Raw genomic sequence first — 19,640 nt, 5'->3', positions numbered from 1 at the left:
GTCTCTGTGTGTGTGTGTCTGTGTGTGTGTGACACGGTGCCGGCCTCTGTCCCACACCGTCTGGAGCTCCCTCCCTCCCGGGGCACCCAGTGACTGTGGGGCCCTGGCTCCGGCCGCCGGCCAGGGGCTGCTCTCACGCCCTCTGAACCTTGGCCCCGCAGGGCTGTGAAACACTAGATGCTGCCCCTCCGCGCTGCTCACGTGCCTGGAACCCTTCCAGCACCCGCCCCCGTGTGTGCGTGCCCCAATGCATGCTGCTTGCCCTCTAAGCTTTTAAATAGATGTCATCTGTCTTCTGGACGTTTCTATCCCTTCTCGGGCAGCCTCTACACCGTAGGGCCCGCTCTCTGCCGGAGCTTTAATCCCTCGTCAGTCGTGCTGGGTTCGGGCCCCCGTGGGCAGCAGAACCATCCGGGCGCCCTGCCACCCCCAGGTCCCGGGATCCGGGGACCCCACGCCGCTGCCTTGGTCGTATCTCCATCCGAGTCTCTTATTGGTGCTTAAGGTGGGAAGTGGCCACTTGGGCTCAGTTCCGCCTCCAGGCTCACCTGCTTCTGTCCGTCTCAGGTCACCAGGAACACACCTTCCCGTCACTCTCCACGTCCCCCCAGCCCACCCCGTCCGTGAAGCGGTAACTCGTACAGCACGAGATGACTCTGCCTCTGCCTCCGTCCCACCTCTCTGGCCACCGCCCTGAACCGGGCCTCCCTTCCTTGGTCTCCCTCCTTGTAGCCTCTTCTGCCATCACACATCTTCTTGCTGGACTAATCGTTGGAACATGCCCCTCCGTCCTCAGACACCTTTATTCCCCTTTGCCCTCAGGAGTAAGGTCCCAGGTCCTCCAGCCTGGCGTTCGAGGCCTTCCTTCCTTCCTTCCTTCCCTCCCTCCCTTTTCCCAAACAACTAGAGGAATATTCCTTTGTCTTTGGCATTCACAACGTAATGGATACGGATACAACACACTTAAAGATTTAATCTGCATTATTGTTTTCTCAGTCACTATAGAGATATCAAATACGTGTTGAAGTATAGTGTTTTTTGGTTTGTTTTTTTGATTTTCGGCTGCATCGGGTCTTAGTTGCGGTACGCAGGATCTTTCGTTGCGGTGCGCAGGCTCCAGAACACAGGGGCTCTGTAATTTGTGGCACGTGGGCTTCGTTGCCCCGCGACATGTGGGATCTTAGTTCCCCGACCAGGGATCGAACCCGCGTCCGCTGCACTGGAAGGCAGATTCTTTACCACTGGACTACCGGGGAAGTCCCGAAGCAGAGTTGATTTACCATGCTGTGTTAATGTCTGCTGTACAGCACAGTGATTCAGTTAAACACACACACACACACACACACACACACACACACACACTTTCTCATACTCTTTTCCCTTCTGGTTTATCCCAGGATGTGGAATGCAGTTCCCTGTGCTCTACAGTCGGCCTTGCTGTTTCTCCATCCCGTATACAGAGTTTGCATCTGCTCACCCCCACTCCCACTCCCTCCCTCGCCCTCCCCCGCCCTTGGCAACCGCCAGTCTCTTCTCCGTGTCTGGGAGTCTGTTTCTGTGTTGTAGATGAGTTCATCTGTGTCGCAGTTTCGATTCCTACAGATTGTCAGACTAAGCGAAATAAGTCAGAAAGAGAACAAGTGCCGTACGATGTCGAGGCTTTTCTCGCCGCACCTCGCCTGAGCTGAGGCCTCCCTGCCTCTGCCCCCTGGGCCGGCCCAGCGTGGCCCTGACTCTCAGATGCTTGTCCAGAGCATCTGATGGGCCCCCCTCCTGCCCCCTCACCCCGCTCGGAGACAGACCTGCCTCGGGGCCTAGCCCGGCGACCAAGCCTCTCAGTCCCGCCAGCCCCGGAGACGCCCTCTTATGGGACGGCACTCGCCGGGCGCCAGCCCCTACGCTGTGCCGCCGCTTTAGTTCTCACGGGCAGGGGACCGTGATTGTCCCCGTGGTCCCCGGTGAGGACAATGGGATATGAGGGGTGGAGGAACGCCCTCCGCCCCTCCCTCCTCTGTGGTCTTGGAGTCGCCCCGGCCTGGGCCCTGTCCCGGGCACCCTGTCTGGAGCGCCCACGCGTCCTCCCTTTTACACCTGTGCTGCGCCCCGCCTCGGATGCAGGACCTGGGTGTGGCTGGTACCCCTCGGTGACGCCCCACCCTTAGGGCAGCGCGCCAGGGCGAGCCGCGCAGGTGTGTCCCACGATGCTCAGGATGTTAGGGGGACGGCGGGAGCCTGGAAGCGCCCATCGCCTCCAGACGAGAACCTCGAGACCCAGGGAGGTTTGTCCAGGCGGTGACAGGGGGGAATAAACCCCAGGGCTTCGGAGCCGCGGGCCGTGTCCCTCACCAGGATGCATCCCCCGGACAAGCGGCCTCTCGGCCGGGGTGCCTGGGGCGCATACGGCCACCCTGGTCCTCGCCGGGCTGCTCGGCGCAGAGGCGAGTGTCCACCCTGCCCACCCGCGTCTCACCACACAGCCGTCCCCCCTTGTCTGCCAGAGACCCCAGGATGCGGCGTGGGGACTGCAGGGGGCACACCAGGTCCTTTTGAATTCCCCCGACCTTTGTGCATTGCCAGCACCCACCCGGGTGGCTCGAGGGCTGTAACCAAACACCTGTCCAAGCATCTTGCCCGGAGGTTTGCTTCCCACGCAGTCTGGCTGGGAGGCCTTGACGCTGAGATCGGCCTGTTCTTTTCTTCGGTGAGCCCAGAACAGGCCTGGGCTTAGGTTACAGAGCCCAGGGACTGATTCCAACTCACTCTCTGCCCAGCCCCCTTCCAGGAACCTAGAAATCAGGCTGATAGATTCAGCTTGCTTAATGCAGGAGGGCCGTCACACTGGGAACCTCTTAACGGCCGTGCAATGGCTCTTCCGAAGGACACACGAGCCCTTGACGCCCTCTGGGTACGGCCAGAATGGCACGTCCCGAGCGTTCGGGTGGGTGGAACGTCATGCCCGGGCACAGTCCCTTCCCGCTGCGGTGAGCACGGCTCCCAGCGTCGGCCGGGGATGTTGGACGGCTGCCAGGCCTCCAACATCCTCACCCTCACCTGGCACCGTGGAGGCTGCAGAAGGGCTTGGCCTCACCCTCGCCTGTGCCTTTTGCTCCCCAGCCAGCCAGAGGAGCCCTCGACCTGGACCAGCTACATGGGAAAGATGCTCATGGCTGCGACCAACTACCTCCCCACCCAGGTGTCCGACATGATGAACCAGGACAGGGCCTTTGCCACCGGGCGCCTGGGCTTCTCTGGGCACAGGAACATCTGCACCCTCTCTACGTACGTGCAGCGCCCCCCCTCACCAGGCACAAACCATTACAGATTTGCTTCCCCAAAGCACAGGTTTACTTGCCCCAGACACACACGCACAGGTTTAAAAGAAAGGCAAGAGAAGGGAGCCAAGAAGGGCACGTAGGGTCAGGACCCTCGGCACCCCGTGGCCGGCCAGCCACTTTCCCGTCCGGCGGGACCCTTTCTCCGGGGGCTGAGAAGCTGAGCTGGAAGCTGGCATGGGAATTTTAACCTTCTCATTCCAGTGACACTGTCTTGAAGACAGTTCCCATTTTTACGGAATTATGTAAAAAGGCTCTAGTTCCAAAGTCTCGGTCCAGATACCTATGGGGTCGACAGGTGTTTTATCTAAGACATTAAAAAGTGTTTATTAAAGCCAAACATTTGAAAAATTTTGTAAAACTAGCCAGCAAAGATGGGGGCCAGTTTTGCACCTGCCTCCTTCCTTCCGCTGTTAAAGGCAGAGACACACATAAGGCAGGTAGGCGACGCTTTTGTTGGCAGGGGAGCCTCACAGAGCAGCAGGGCGCATGCATATCCTTCTGTCTCACCCACACAATCATGGTCAAAGACAAGAAGTCATCCTCAAGGCAGATCACTAGGACACACGCAAGGAAGTCACCAGAAACCCAGACTCTGGGGTCAGCGGGCTGCGGGTTCATGGATGTCGGGACAAGGCGCTGGTGATGTCCCCGGGGTGGGGGGGGGGGGGGGCGTTTCGTCCCTGGAAGCGGATCTGCCGCCCACGTGCGTTGCCATCCCAGCACATGTCTTCTTGGCCCTTAGGATCCAGAAGCTACCGAGGCTCCTGGTGGCATCGTCCAGTGGACACCTTTACATCTACAGCTTGGACCCTCAGGACGGAGGAGACTGCGTCCTAATCAAGACCCATAGGTGGGGAGACCGGTGTTCAGAAAGCCGGCCTTTCAAGGGCCGCCTGTGTCGTGTGCCCCTCGGCCCCGACGGCGCCCAGCCTCAGCGCTCTTGCTTCCCTTCCTCCTTCAGGGGCGGGCCCAGGGGCAGAGCCAGGGGGGCCCTGCTTGGCGCTGGGCTCACGTAGGGCTCAATGACATGCAAAATGGGGTCTCCCTGCTGGGCCCTCCTCTTCCCGGGGTCCCTCAGACATAACAGGCGCTCCGAGCCTTGTACCGAACTGAATTGAGACGTTCTCCTGACCTCTGCGGCCAAGGGCAGGGCAACCTCCTGCTGCGGACAGGATGCCCCGAGCTGCCACTGCCCCGTCACCTGGGGCTCCCGGGTGCCCTTGCCTGCGCGTGCCAGGAGGAGCACAGGACCGATCTCGGTTTACTAAACGCCAGAGATGAGAACTCCCGTGATCGGCAGGTGAAGGTCACGCTGGCCCACGCTGACCTGGCAGGCCTTGAACCCCAGGGGCCCAGCACGGGCTTCCGGTGCTTTGCCTTTTGCAAGGGCCCTGGGCGTGAGGTGACCTTCTTGTCTCTTCCTTCCCCCCACGTCAGCTTGCTTGGCTCAGGAACTGCCGATGAGAATAAAGAAAACGACCTCAGAGCTTCCTTACCTCAGTCTTACGCAGCAACTGTGGCCAGACCAAGCCCTTCTGCAGCCTCCACGGTGCCAGGTGAGCGGGCACGGGGGACCTGTGTGACAGCGGCCCTCTTCTCCCGTCACCACTGCCTGTGGACAGAGCACTCCCCCGAACCACGCGTCTCCTCCAGACGCGGCCCTGGGCGTAGCCTTAAACGCGGGTCCCAGAGCAGGGCTGGCAGAGCCCCCAGCGGCCGCCTCCCTAACGAGTAGTGGGAACGCTTTGCCTCCTGGACGGTTTGTAATCAGGTGGAAAGCTGGAGGAGCTGGGGCGGGCGGGTGGAGGAGACCAGCCGCCCAGGGGCTTCGGGCCGTAAACGCTGAGGATTTGCACTCGTGGGGAGCACAGTCCGTCCCGTGGGTCCCCGGACACTCGCTGTGCTGAGGCCCAGCCCAGGGGTCGCGGCCTAGGAACAGACCCCATGGCTTCTCTCACGTCTCACTGTTGGTTTCCAGGTTATTCTGAGGATGGCGGGGCGCTCCGAGGAGAGGTCATCCCCGAACACGAGTTTGCGACGGGACCAGTGTGTCTTGATGATGAGAATGAGTTCCCCCCTGTGAGCATTGGGCACCCTTAAGAGCATCCAATCCGTGTGCTTAGACAGAACCCTCACCTGTGCACGGGGCGGAGTCCTTTCCCTGTTGTCTCGTCTGTCACAACTAATCCTCCCCTAACACCCAGGAAGCCTCAGACCCCACAGACTAGCCCACCTGACAGTGTCAGGATAACCGCGCGCTTGCCCAGGGAGCCGTGGCGGCCTCCCCGCGTTCGGAGGCCCGGGCGCCTTGACTGCTTCCTTAGCACCCTCTGCTGCTCACAGGGAGAAACCGGTCCGTCTAAGCTCTTCTTTTCCTGAGGCTCCCGACATGCTCTGAGCAGAATGTTGCCGCCCTTGTGATGCTGAAGGTGATGCTCTGACAGGGCTGGGCCCTCGCCCTCCTCCGGCTCTGACAGGACTGACCCCTGTGCGTTAACAGCCACTCGGAGAGCGGAGCGGCGGTGGGAAGCCCCCCGGGCACCTCTAGCCGGGCACCTCCCCAGCATCCTGCTTCAGCCGTCCCGGCAGCGAGGGCCCAGGCTTAGCTGGGCGCTGGGCATGGCTCCTCTCAGCATCCTGGGGTGAAGAGAAGCTTGTCCCCCTGGTTCTGGTTCTTCGAGCTTCCGTTCAGAGCAACATAGAGACCCCTCTTATGAGCTTCAGTCAGAAAACCGCCCAGACGGTCCACTTGAAGTCGTTTCAAGATGGAAGCAGTGTTTAGGCCAAGGCTTGGAGAGTCAGCTGACTGTCCCTCCTGGAAGCAGAGAGAAGTAGCCATTGGGCATAGATCTTGGGCTGCATTGTTTTCTCTTGGTCATGATTTTGGGTCAGTTGGATTCCATTTGCCAAAGGGTGGAGTGCGGGTCTGGCGTCTCTCTTGCAGAGGTCCATAGGACAATCTAGTAAGTCCAGTAAAACAAAAACAAGAGCTGCTGTAGGGCCCTTCGTGCAGGACTGCAGGGCCGTGTTCCTGACTTCCCAGAAGGCTCTGTGGGTTGCAGCTTGAGATTGGCCTTTCTGGCTTTTAATAGACAGATTGTCAAATACAGTGCCAACCAGTCAAGTTTACATCTTAGGGGTGGAAAGCAGTCATTCTTAAAAATACTAATTACACGTTTAAAAACGTCTCCCAGTAGACCCCTCCCAAGGGACCAGTTGTTTTGCTCTTGGGTTCTCCTGCCCCTACTCGCTATAGCGGGAGCTTTTCTGTCCCCCACAAAAGTTGGTGGTCATTTATCTGAAGTTGTATCTTCCGGGAACCAGAGCAGGTCAGATGCAGTGGGTATACATGTGGAATCTAATGGAATCAGCAATTTTGGTAAAAGTCTGTGACTGCTATAAAAGATTAGATTATTAGATACTTAACTGTAATCAGGGTAGACCTCGAAACCTCTTACATTTACAGAATTTGGATATCGGCATTCAGAAGGTGATCCCTTGCTAAAGAAAACCTGTATCAAATAATACGTACACCATGCAGATCATTTGGAGTTAAAAAAAAAAAAAATTGGAGACGCTTAAGAACTATAGCACTAAAATGAAAGGCCTGTTTGCTTATTCGGTGCCAGGAAGCCTGGTACAAGCCATTCGTCCTGTCTCCCTCGTAAGGACCAAACGAGTGGAAGTTGGTTTAAACTGCATCGATTTTTATTTATGTAGAAGGAAGGCTTCCTGCCAGTGAGAGTGCCGATCACTGAACGAGCTTCCCCAGAACGGTCGCTAGGCCCTAGCAATTTCGGAGCAGCCCCCGTGTGCGGAGCCGGTGGTAGGGGTCTCGGAGACCATCAGACCCCAGCCCTGCCCTCATGCCTGCAGGCAGAGCGATGGGGTAGCAGGTGGGCTTCTGCACCTCAGTGCACAAGGATTGGGGCCTGAGTGCCCCTGGGATGTTCTTGCAAGAGGGACCATATTAGTCACGTCCTCATTGGCAGTGATAGTCCACTGGAGATGCTAAACAGCTTCCTCTCTCTGCCTCTGTTCTGAACGGTCATGCCTGTTGCAAACATCTGTCCAGAATCCTCCTCTCTACCCACATGCCTTAACACCTTCCGGGATCCTGACGGATCTTGGGGTCTCAGCTTCTCCCGGACACGAGCCTAGGTTTGCTCGGATAATCTCCTGAGGGGCTCGCTGGGTCATCACTGCTGGTCTTCTTTTTTAAATATACTGACACTAACCTGGGTATGAGCCCTCTCATCTCCTTGGGATTGACTTTGCTCCAAGCACAATGAGGGAAAAGAGAATTGATCCTTTCTGGTCCCTTAGAAAGAAGCTGTATTCAGGAAGAGAGTAGCTTTGGTTTCGGTAACAAGCCAGCTTGACAGGTTTGCATATATTCTGACATTCGTCTTACTCTTGGGACCAAGGGTGTTTACTGACCTTTTCATGGTGATCTAGCAGTCTGTGTTTACAAGTAAGATGAGCCTTAAAAAAAAAAAAAAAAAAAAGCAACCCATATACACGTCAATACACACATATATTTTTACGAAAAGTGTTTTCTGAAACTGCCACCTCGTCTACACCTAAAGACGACGGGTGCCTCTTCCGTGACCACACGCGAGGGGCGGCCTGTGGACAGACAGGCGGGAAAGGTCTGCCGGGCCCAGCCTGCCCCCGCCGACCCCGCGTGGGCACAGGTCTGCTGACCGTGCAGCCGGCCCGTCAGCCCCTTCCCGGAAAGAGTAAGGCCGTTCTGTTTTGATTTCGGTAGATAATCTTGTGCCGCGGCGATCAGAAGGGCAAAACGAAGCAGTCATGGTGAACGGCAGGACCGCCCCTGTGTCAGGCGGTTTTGGAGACGACCAGGAAGGTGGATGCAAGGCATGCGGTTGTGTGAGCAGAATGGGGGGTCAGGAACCTGGGACGCGGTTTGCTGCCCAGCAGGCTCGTCTCAGCCCCGGTGGCCGGTGGGTGCGGGAGCTGCTGCGAACCCACATCCTGCCGTTGTTGAAAGTGCGTCCCAGCCAGAGCGTCCACGTGGACGAACCATCTTGGTCTATAACTCTAATTTGATATTACAGAGAGCATCCTTTCGAGAGCGTATGCTGCGTAAAAATGTACTTACCGGAGAATCTCTCTGAACTGTATTTCTTGTATATGCGACATAGAGAGAGGGGCTATTTTAGCCAGGCAAGAGGTTTGTGCAGTGATTGGAATAAATCATTTATGACCTTTCAGTCCCATTTAGGACACTGATAATAAAACCATGGCAATGCACTTTTGAGGCTTTAAAACTTTACTTCTTTGTGGTTTCTGAGAGCAGGAAGCACCCCTAAAATCTTTAAATACAGCCGCTTGACCTGCCGCACGGGGTGGTGGTCGGTGGGCAGGGCTGCGGGCTTCCGCCGCCCGGAAGCAGCTCTTACCTTGTCAGGTCTGCAGCCCCCTGGGGAGCTTCCCGGACACGGAGCGCCTCGGGCCCCCCAGCCCACCTGGTCAGAGTCCGCAAGGTCACAGGCTCCCAGGTGATTTGTGCGCCTGTGAAAGACGGAGGTGCTGCTCTAGATGCCGGCCGGGAGGAGCCTCTGTTCAAATGACCGGCAAAACCGGGTGCATAAGAAAAGGCAACTAGAACATATCGAGCGAGCAGGCGTCACGCCGCGCGCCAGGCAGGCACCTGCATGCACCACCTGTCTCCTCCTCAAGATCAGCTTGCGAGTCAGGTTAAACAACTGCCCAGGTTCAAAGCTGGGGCTGGGACCTGGCCTGACTCCTGACTCCACAGCCCAGGTGCCTTTTCTTACAGCTCGGGCTCGGCATGCCCTCAAGCCGGCACGCGGAAGGGACAGCGGGGGATGCGGAGTGGTGGCTTCAGAACAGACTTCTGAGCCTTATTTTTAAAGCACACGTCACTGCGAAGTGGGCAAAACCGCAGTCGGGATGTGAACCCGCCCGTCTCGCTTCCCGGTGTTTCCGTCACGCGGCCTGGCAGCGGCAGGCGGTTTGGTGGGGATTACAGCAGGGGGTCACGGAAGGGTCCTGACTGTAATCGGCTCGGGAGGTGTTGTCGCCGGCAATGTCTTCAAGGACCTCCGAGAGAGCCGCTCTGACCTCGGGCAGCACCCGCTGGTACTCGGCACTGCCCCGGTCCAGAGGCGCGGCTTCTGCGACATCGTCATCCAGGTTAAAGATGAGGGGAGGCTCGTGGTGCCGCTCGGGGCCGACGCTGCCGTCGCAGGCTCTGGCCCCACCTGGAGCGGGTGACAACAGAGACCCCGTCAAGCCCAGCACCGGATTACGAGTGAGTGCAAACATACCAGGACTCCAACGTTCCGGTGGCCGCTCCCCTGCCACTAAGACCCTGACTCAAGTATCTTTCCCCTCTACCCTCTGGGAGTACATGTGATGTGTCTTTTGAAAATTGATGTCTTGAGTCCACAGGACACTCAGTTTGGCAAATCAGGCAGGGAGGCCAGGGAAGTCGTTTCACTTCGGGCTGCAGTTCAGTTTCTTGTCTGAGTCAGAATCTGCCCGAGGACGGGTGACGGAAATGTTCGGAGCGACGGCAGCCTCCTTGGCGTTAATGATTCAGATGACTTTTTCTTTTTGCCCCCTTTTCCGTACAAAAAGTAGTTAGGGCTTCTGACAGGAATGAACACAATATAATTATATCAACAAAAGGAATTCAGGCAGAGGACAGCCCTGGGACACACAGGCAATCCTGAACACTTCCTTTGCCTCTGGTGTCCTTAGCGGGGAAACATGAACAAGGTAGACATTTACCAGCCACTCGGGGAAGCAGAGCCCTGAGGTGTGAGAGAATTTTTTCCACCGGCTCCTCCTACAGGATGGAACACTCGACAGCATCCTTATGAAAAGCACAGCTGTGTGATGAGGCCGGTCCAGCTGACAACTTTCTATCCCACCCTCCGCTACAAGCTGAGGGCCTGAAGCCCAAGTGCAACTCAGTAAAAGCGAATCTCCACGAAGGAGCCACAGTCACACCACGGGAGGACGCAGCTTTCGTTCTGGGCCGATCTGAACAGAAACGTAAAGTGTGAACCACTGAGAGGGAAGGACGGGTAGATCGCGCAGCCTTCAGGAAGCCCCCACGGATGCTGCTCCTCCTGGGGTGGATTTCAGTTTGTCCAACGAAGGGGAAGGGCCATTGCCTAGTGTTTGGAGTTGAAGTTGGCTCTTCTTTGCCAATAAACAGAGGTGACGCGAGCTTTGGCAATCAGTCAGGCGAAGGTGGGGACTGACTCCTCTTATAAAAATTAAAGGCTTCCGCTTAAGGGAATAATGGAGTAGCTCACATAAAACTCATCCTCCCATAGATGACAATTTTAAGTTCTAGGCAACATACAGAGAAAAACCAACCAACTGAAGGCACCAGAAAATCGTCCACGCAGGCAGAAAGGAACCTGATTTTTGAAAGCAGGCGGCCGCACGGGGTGGGGTCTGTGTTTAAGTGTTTTCCCCTGGGGACACCCCCTACCCACCCAGTCAGAGCAGCGTGGAGCAGCTAAAGCCCCAGGAGGGGGCTGTGGTCTCTTTGGCTTGAGGTGTCAGGGAACAGAGTTCAGAGCTGCCACCACAGATGCAAATTGGTGGGCCAAGTCCTGGGAAGGAGAGAGCTGGAGAGGGGAAGGCTGCAAATCTGCAAATAAACTCCCTTCAGAACCCTGGCTGACCCCTGAACTGGGCATGCACAGATTCTAGCAACAGCTACGAGTCTGAAGAGCTCAGCACGCGTTTCCGTGCTACCCGGTGCAGGGAAGGCAGAATTTGGAGTGTGAATTCTGTTAAGTTAGCAAGGCTTGATCAACACTTCATATTTTCCACTGACGTCCCAAAAGGTTCATGCTAGGAGTAAAGGCTGTATCCCGGAATGAAGGCGTTTACCCAAGATTAAGGATAAAATCCAACAGAGCCCAGTTCTGACAAAGCATAAAATCAAGCCTCCTCAAGTCTGAGGGGATGAGGCAGCAATTAACTGCCCGTGAGAACCAGAGTCAACACCCCTCAGACTGGAAGTCAGAATCTCTACAGTGCATCACACACAATGTCCAGTTCTTAAAAACTACTCAATAGGAAACTTCTAGTCTCTGGCCCAGCATTTGGAGCTCTGGAAGTCAGCCCTCCATCCTAACAAGTAAAAAGCTGAACAAACTACAAAGTCAATGACTTCTGAGATCCATCAGAGAAGTGAGGTCACAGGGCAAACCTCTGCCCCCCGAACTGGAGACAGACAGGTGAGAATACAGAGAAGCACAACATACCAGAGCAGAAACCCACAAGCGGACACCTCTGGGAACCAGTGCCCTGGTAGGAAATCCCGAACTGTGATGAACAAATGGTGGGAGGCTCAGTGTAGATGAGCTTAAGAGTTAAAAACCCCATGGGGGTGGGAGTCCTCTTTTAGATGAAAATCCTAAGAAAAAAGAAAAAATAAACGCCAGTGATCAAAAGCACTGTGACAGAAATAAGAATAAGAATGCCTTTGATGGGCTCGTTCGTACATTCCACGGCTGAGGACAGAATCTCTGAGCTTGAGGATATCTCAAAAGAAGCTTCCAAAGTTGAAGAGCAAAGAGGGAAAAAAATCTGCAAAACGCAGAGCAGAATATCCAAGAACTGTGAGGAAACTACAAAAAGTGTAACGGGAACACTAGAAAGAGAAGAATGCGTGAAAGGAATAGAAGAAATCTATGCAACTATAAGGCCTGACATTTCCTCCAAATTCATGTCAGACACCAAACCGCAGATCAAGGAAGCTCAGAGACCCCGAGAAAGACCCTGTCGAGAGAACAAGAAGTCAAGCCACGACTCGAAGAAAATATTCTCACAAGGCACATCTGATAAAGGGCTGTTATCCGAAATGCACAAAGAACTCTTAAATCTCAACAATCAGGATGATGAGAATGAGAACCTGAACAGACACCTCAGCAAAGAAGATACACAGTTAGCAGACAAGCATACGAAAGGGTGCTCAATGCTGTACGTCATCAGTAGTTGCAAATCAAATAACAAGACCCCACGACACACCTAGTAGAGTGGCCAAAATGAAAAACAGTGGCGACACTGAATGCCGATGAGGGTGTGCAGCAGGGACTGTCATCACTGCCGGCGGGGACGCTAAACAGTGCAGCTACTCTGGAAGACACCTTGGTGTTTTCTTACAAAATTAAATACACTCTAACCGTACGATCTAGCAGTCACACTTCTTGTTATTTATTCAAATGAGTGTATGTCCACAAAAAGACCTCCATGTGGATGTTTATAGCATGATCGTCAAAACGTTTACTCCTAATTGTGAAGACTTGGAAGCAAGCAAGATTTTCTTCAGTGGGTGAATGGATAAATTAACTGTGGTACGTCCAGGCAATAGAATATTATTCAGCTTTGAAAACAAATAAGCCCAAGCCATGAACAGACGTGGCGAAGAGCCTTAAAGTGGTATTTTAGTCACAGCCTAGGCTGCCATAGCAAAGTACCATAGACCGGGTGGCTTAAATCATAGAAATTTATCTGCTCACAGCTCTGGAGGCTAGAAGTCCAAGATCAAGGTTCTTGAAAATGTGGTTTCTGGTGAGGGTTCTCTTCCTTGGCTTGCAGACAATAGAGATACAAAAAACCCTCGATACATACTAGCAAACTGATTTCAGCAGCTTATAAAAAGGATTATACGCCATGTCCAAGTGGAATTTATCCCATGGATGCAAGGTTGGTTCAACATATGAAACTCAGTCAGTGTAAAGCAATGTATATTCATAGAACAAAAGACAAAAAAATGATCATCTCAGTAGATGCAGAAAAAGCATTTGACAAAATCCCACACCTGTCATGATATAAACACTCAGGAAACGAGGAATAAAAAGGAACTTCCTCAACCTGATAAAAATTATCTGTGAGAAACCCAGAGCTAACATCACACTTAGTGAGGAAAGACTGAAAGCTTTCCCCCGAAGATTAAGAACAAGACATGAATGTCCACTGTCACCACTTCTATTCAACATTGTACTGGAGGTTCCAGCCACAGAAATTAGGCAAGAACCAGAAACAGGAGGCATCCAGACTGGGGAGGAAAAAGTAAAACTACCTCTATTTGTTGATGAAATGATCTTATGTAGAGAAAAGCAAATAGTCAAAACTCGCCAGTTAAAAAGCAGAGCCTTATCAAACTGGATGAAAAAGCAAGATTCCTTTCTTTCCTGCCTACAGAGACGCATTTTAAATAGAAAAGCAGTTGAGTTGAAAGGAACAAAATAGATATGTCACACAAACAGTAAGCACAGGAAACTGGAGTGGCTATGTTACATTAGACAAAACATACTTCACGACATGGAGTACCAAGCTGACGAGGGGTATTTCACAAGGATCGAGAGTCCGTTTCTAAGGAAGACAAAACTAAAGGGAAATGTAGGCAATCTACTTCCTAAACGGAGATTTTTAAAACGCTCTTCTCTCAACAATTGATAGAACAACTAGACAAAAAGCCGGAGGGATACAGGTGATCTAGACAACTATCAACACCTCCACCTGATTGAAATTTACGGAACATTATACACAAGAACTGCAGAATACACATTTGCTTCACTTCCACATGGTGTGTTCGCCAAGACAGATCATCTGCAAGGCCACAAAATAAGTCTCAATAAGTTTCAAAAGACTGAAAACTTCCAGAGTATGTTTTCTGATCACAATAAAATTAAATTAGAAATGACCAAGACAAGAGCTAAAAAAGGCCCCAAAATTTGGAAATTAAGCAACAGCTTTCTAAATGACCTATACAAGGTACTAGAAAATATTTCCAACTAGATAATGAAAGTAAAACATAGAATTTGGGAGATACAGATAAAGCAATGCTTAAAGGGAAAACTGTAGCTATAAACGCTTATATTTGAACACGAGAAAGGTTTAAAATTAATTATATAAATGTCCTCTTTAGTAAACTAGAATAAGGAGAGTAAAGTAAGTAAAGAAGGAGTGGAAATAAAAGCAGGAATCATGACATAGAAAACGCTAAAGGAAATTAACAGAGCTAAAAGTTGCTTCATTAAAGATTAATTAAAAGGATAATGAGGAAATATTATGAACAAATTTAGGCCAGTAAACTTGACAACTCAGATGAAACGGACAAATTATTTTAACAACTTACCAAAGCTGATACAAGAAGAAATTAAAAATCTGAATAGCCCTATACCTGTTAAAGAAACTAAATTGATAACCAAGAACTTTTCCATCAGGAAACCTCCAGGTCCAAAGAGTTTCACAGATGAATTCAATCAGACGTGAAAGAAAGAATACCAATCTCCCATAGCCCCTTCCAGAAAACAGAGAAAGGAACACTTCCCAACTCATTTCCCAACGTTAGCAAAACCCTGATACCTAACCCCGACACAGACATTGCAGGAAAGGAAAATTATAGACAAAATCTTGGCAGATCAAATCCATCAATATATAAAAAGAAGAATACATCACAACTGAGTTTATCCAGGAATGTAAAGTTGACCTAACATGTGAAAACCAATCGATGTAATTCACAGCATTAAGAGGGTCCTTATGCAAGTATATACATTTATAGGAACTCATCAAATCGTGCCGTTTAGGTCTGTGGCTTTCGCTGTGTGTAAAGTTTCCCTCAATTACTCTTGAAAAAGGAAAAAGCAATAAGATCGCTTCATTCTAGGCCACACAGCGAAACAGACTCGCTGCCTCTTAAGCTCCTCCTAGGACACGACCTCAGAAATCACAGCCTCATCATAGAGGGACACACACCTCGTTCTCTAATCTAATGCAGTAGATGTCAGTTCACCTCACTTATCCCAAAGCAGTTTTGTGTAATTAGCACGCAGATCTTCAGCGACGGGGGTGGGGAAAAGGAGGAATCAGAGCACATCCGGGCTTCATCATGTTTCATCCTATTTCATCCCATCTGTTGAGATTTCCATTCTTCCCTTGCTAACTTTCCTGGGAGTTTGGTGATGCCTCAGAAGAACAGACCTCCCCTGGGTATCATAATTCCTGTCTGGCTGTGATCCCTTCAAACAGTCCTATCACTTCATAGTAGCTTTTATGATCCCAGCGTCACGATGACAAGGGCTTTCTGGCTGGGTTATGACTTCTGAAATTAACTCAGCCTGGAGAAACCATACCTCTGAGATAGGGTAATGTAAGGGCTGGCATCTGGACACTTTCCATCTGAAAGAATAACAAACATCTCACTGGTTTGCATTTTAGGTCTTGGAAAGTCGAAGATTCTTGTGGCGTTTTTAATATCTTTCAAGTGATGAACTCAAAGAACTTGTTTTGTTTTTATGCCACATTTTCTTTGGGGTCACTTATTCACCCTCAGGGCAAATAAATTTTTGTTCTTTATTATATAATTCTTTGGAAAGCTCTAACTTTAAATAACTGAATCAGGACTTCCCTGGTGGCGCAGTGGTTAAGAATCCGCCTGCCAACGCAGGGGACACAGGTTCGAGCCCTGGTCCGGGAAGATCCCACATGCCACGGAGCAACCAAGCCCGTGTGCCGCAACTACTGAGCCTGAGCTCTAGAGACCGAGAGCCACAACTACTGAAGCCCATGCGCTTAGAGCCCGTGCTCCGCAACAAGAGAAGCCACCCCTATGAGAAGCCCGCGCACCGCAACGAAGAGTAACGCCTGCTTGCTGCAACTAGAGAAAGCCCGCGCGTAGCAATGAAGACCCAACGCAGCCAAAAATAAATAAATAAAATAAATAAATAAACTCATTTTTTAAAAAAGAAATTGAGTTAAAAAAAAAATAAGTGAATCAAATTGGAACCCACACCAGATCCCAGATTTGGGTTAGGGCTTTTTTTTGGGGGGGGGGGTGCGTGGGGGGGGAGCTTGTTTTTCATTCATTAAAAAAAAGTGTTAGGGTTCCTACCAGATGCAAGATTCTGTGCCGAGCATGTCAAGACAACAACGATTAAAGAGCTTACAGAGGCTGAGTTTAGAGAGCTTAAAGCTACCAGAAGAAAGAAAAGATGCACTTAAATAACTGGCGTATACGGCAGAATGTGGTAAGTACCGGAGTTCTCCATGTCCTACCCAGCTGGGAGGATGAGAAGCAGTTCTCAATCCAGGTGGCCTTAAAAGCCGAGAGGGAGTTTAACCTGGAGGCCAAGGAGAAGGACCGTCGCTCTTGGAGAACTAAGACTAGGAAAGTACAGGGACCCAGGGTGGAGGGAGTCCGAATTCACTTGGAAGCAAAAAGCCACGGCAAGACTTTGAGAACCATGCTATCACCCTTCTAAAATATACGTTTAAGATGGTCACAGGGTGAGCCAAGTAGGAGAGAGGCTTGGCTTTGCTAAATAGACCTCTAACATCTATTTTCTGAAACAGTCTCTTGCTTCAAAACATCTCTAAGCTCCCACTGAATGTTCAGCCAGACTGGCATTGAAAGCATAACCGTGGGATGAAATGTTTTTCACGTGAAAAAGTGGACAGTGTGGATGTGCTGGACCAGCTCTGAGCTGGCTGGAGATCTAGGCGAACGGCAGAAAGGCCTTATTAGCGTACCTGTAGGTGCAGGGGGCCTGGGCAGGGCCCTTGCGTGTTGAGCCCTCCTCCTGGGCCCGGGTTTGGGGCGGCACCATCGGAGATGCTGAGAGCACCCTGAAAGGGGGCAGCCCACATCATCCTGGAGGCTTGAGCGAGAGTCCGGGTGGGACAGGGCCCCTCAGTAACTCACCAGTGACGAAGAAGGCCTTGTACCGCTCCACGCGGACAGTCTGAAGGGCTCCATCCTCTCCGGCCGCCCCACTGTTGGGGTGAAACAGCACCTGGGAAAGGGGGGCAGGGCTTACAGACAAGAAAACCATGCTAGAGGCTCCCTGGAAAGCATTACTTTCTTTTTGCTTTTCTTTTGGCTGTGCTGTGCGCGGCATGCGGGATCTTAGTTCCATTGGAAGCGCAGAGTCTTAACCACTGGACCGCCACTGGAAGTCTCAGCATTACTTTCCTTGTCGTGGTCCCTGTTCCCCATCACCCGCCAAACCCACCCCCTGACACCCAGCCCAGCCCCAAACACAGACGCAGGCCTGTGGTCCACACCATCCAACTCCCGGGAGCCTGTGTGAAAGAGCTCTTTTGCTAGTCAATTAATCGGAGTGGGTTACAGCTCTGCTTGGATTCCTAGGCCCAGTACTAGCCATGTCATCTGCAGAGTCCAGTGCAAGATGAGAATGAGAGAAACCTTGTCCAAAAATTAAGAATTTCAACTGTATAGCACAAGGAATTATAATAAATATCCTGTAACAAACCATAATGGAAAAGAATATGAAAAAGAATGTATATATGTGTATAACCGAATCACTTTGCTGTGCAGCAGAAATTAACCCAACATTGTACATCAACTATACTTCAGCAAAATAAATTTCCTTTTTTAAAAAAAATTTTCTTCATTTCTTCATTTATTTTTGGCTGCGTTGGGTCTTCGTTGCTGCACGCAGGCTTTCTCTAGTTGCGGTGAGCGGGGGCTACTCATCATTGCGGTGTGCGGGCTTCTCATTGCGGTGGCTTCTCTTGTTGTGGAGCACAGGCTCTAGGTGCATGGGTTTCAGTAGTTGTGGCACATGGGCTCAGTAGTTATAGCTCGCGGGCTCAGTAGTTACGGCTCGCAGGCTCTAGAGCGCAGGCTCAATAGTTGCAGCGCACGGGCTTGGTTACTCTGCGGCATGTGAGATCTTCCCGGACCAGGGCTCAAACCCACGTCCCCTGCACTGGCAGGAGGATTCTTAACCACTGTGCCACCAGGGAAGTCCCAAAATAAATTTCTTAAAAAGCTGTTTTCTTTTAATTACTACCCACCCCCCCCACACACACACAATTAAGAATTTCAAGGTGGCCACAGCACGTGTGCTCTAAAGCAAGCACAGGGTCCTTCTAAGTGCGGGTCCCTCTGTGACAGCAGGGGTCACCCACCCAGGAGGCTGGCCCCTGCCTGAGCCCCACCCCTCAGGGTCAAGACGGGGCCTGGGATCTGCATGTTTTAGAAATATTCCCAGGGAGCCTGACACAGATCGGTGGTGAGCCTTGGATCTCTTTGGAAAACAGCTTCTTCAGCATCCAGTCGACTCCAACTCTCACGTGAGGGCGTCTCCGTGTGACTTCTCCAGAACCGTGCACGGCCTTCCCTCCAAACACAGATCACCTTTGACTCCGTCCTGCCACACTCAGACCGAGCAAGGCATCAATGACAGAATCACCCTCCAACTCCGCGCTTCCACTGCAGGGGGCACGGGTTCGATCCCTGGTCGGGGAACTAAGGTCCTGCAAGCCAAGTGGCGTGGCCCCCCCCCCCCCAAAAATAAAAAGAATCACCCTTCAGAATGGAAACACCTAGTTCAGGGTTCCCAAGGACAAGGTTTGATAGAAAATAAAAGACCAGCATCCTTGGCAATTGGTGGCTTTGGGCTGGAAACGTGAGACCGCCTTGGTGTGAATCATGACCGATATATATCACTGGAAAGGCGCTTACGTGATTCAAAGTTTCCATGGAGCTAAAAAAAAAAAAAATGAGAAACATCTGTTGGAGCGGTAAACAGCTGTCCCCCCAAGTTTCCCGGCTCTGAAAGGATGCCAGCGAGGGTGGGGCTCCTCCCACACCTGCTGCTTCCGTGCTCTCGTGACAGGGCCTGCCAGGTCCCCAGCCGGCGTGATGACAGCAGGCTCCTTCCAAACAGGAAGAGAAGTCGTAACTCAAAACCCTCACTTCTTCCAACCCTGAAGGAAGCCAAGCCTCTCACCACAGGAGGCTGTTTTGTTTCCTTCTGGAGAGGGCAGGAAGTGGGGGACTTGGGAAATCTATTGTCAACAGATCTAGGATGTACTCAGACATCCAGGAGATGGGAGCCCAGGCCCGCGGGTTCGAGCCATTGACATTATGGCTCAGTAACAGAAACAGAAATTCCGTAAGCGGCGGCTGCCGTGTGCAGGACATTCATTTGGTGTCACCAGGCGCCACTTCCAGAATCCAAGAGCAAGCAAAATGGCTTGCTCTCGGGAGGGCGGATGGATCTTGGAGAACTCGTATGTGCCCCGCTTTTCCCCTCTGAGCAGACTGATGGTGGCGTTCTTGTTTATATCAACATAGGAAGCAGGTTGGCAAATTTACACATGAATCACAGCTGAAGACATTTCCTCTCCAGAGGACACCCGGTCCGAATTGCAAAGATAACTTTATCTTCTGCAAACACGTTGCATCTTCTTGGTTGCCTTTCTTACCTGTTTGCTTTGTTTTCTTTTGTTTTGCTTTTTCAACCAGGGAGC

The 19,640-nt window shown here is 51.9% G+C and overlaps 2 protein-coding genes across 8 annotated transcripts in view; one reads left to right on the top strand and one right to left on the bottom strand.

Annotated features, from left to right (window-relative positions):
* The window catches only part of WIPI1 (WD repeat domain, phosphoinositide interacting 1), a 29,777-nt gene extending 21,156 nt beyond the window's left edge, over positions 1 to 8,621 (top strand). For both annotated transcript variants that reach the window (XM_059997122.1, XM_059997123.2), the window contains 5 exons: positions 3,115 to 3,279; positions 4,078 to 4,185; positions 4,773 to 4,891; positions 5,314 to 5,414; positions 8,107 to 8,621. In XM_059997122.1, the coding sequence (XP_059853105.1) occupies positions 3,115 to 3,279; positions 4,078 to 4,185; positions 4,773 to 4,891; positions 5,314 to 5,414; positions 8,107 to 8,157 (544 nt within the window). In that variant the 3' untranslated portion in view covers positions 8,158 to 8,621. The remainder of the gene's footprint in view (positions 1 to 3,114; positions 3,280 to 4,077; positions 4,186 to 4,772; positions 4,892 to 5,313; positions 5,415 to 8,106) is intronic.
* A 118-nt stretch (positions 8,622 to 8,739) lies between these two features.
* ARSG (arylsulfatase G) overlaps positions 8,740 to 19,640 on the bottom strand; it is a 116,157-nt gene continuing 105,256 nt past the window's right edge. For 5 of the 6 annotated variants that reach the window (XM_059997117.2, XM_059997118.2, XM_059997116.2 and 2 more), the window contains 2 exons: positions 17,062 to 17,152; positions 8,740 to 9,586 (listed from right to left, as the gene is read on the bottom strand). In XM_059997117.2, coding sequence (XP_059853100.1) covers positions 9,312 to 9,586; positions 17,062 to 17,152 — 366 coding nt within the window. In that variant the 3' untranslated portion in view covers positions 8,740 to 9,311. The other variant, XM_059997120.1, reaches the window with a different exon arrangement.

The sequence above is a fragment of the Delphinus delphis genome, chromosome 19 (assembly GCF_949987515.2).
Source record: "Delphinus delphis chromosome 19, mDelDel1.2, whole genome shotgun sequence".
Taxonomy (NCBI): domain Eukaryota; kingdom Metazoa; phylum Chordata; class Mammalia; order Artiodactyla; family Delphinidae; genus Delphinus; species Delphinus delphis.
The sequence above is the reverse complement of the archived record's forward strand: the minus strand, read 5'-3'. Positions and strand labels throughout refer to the sequence as shown.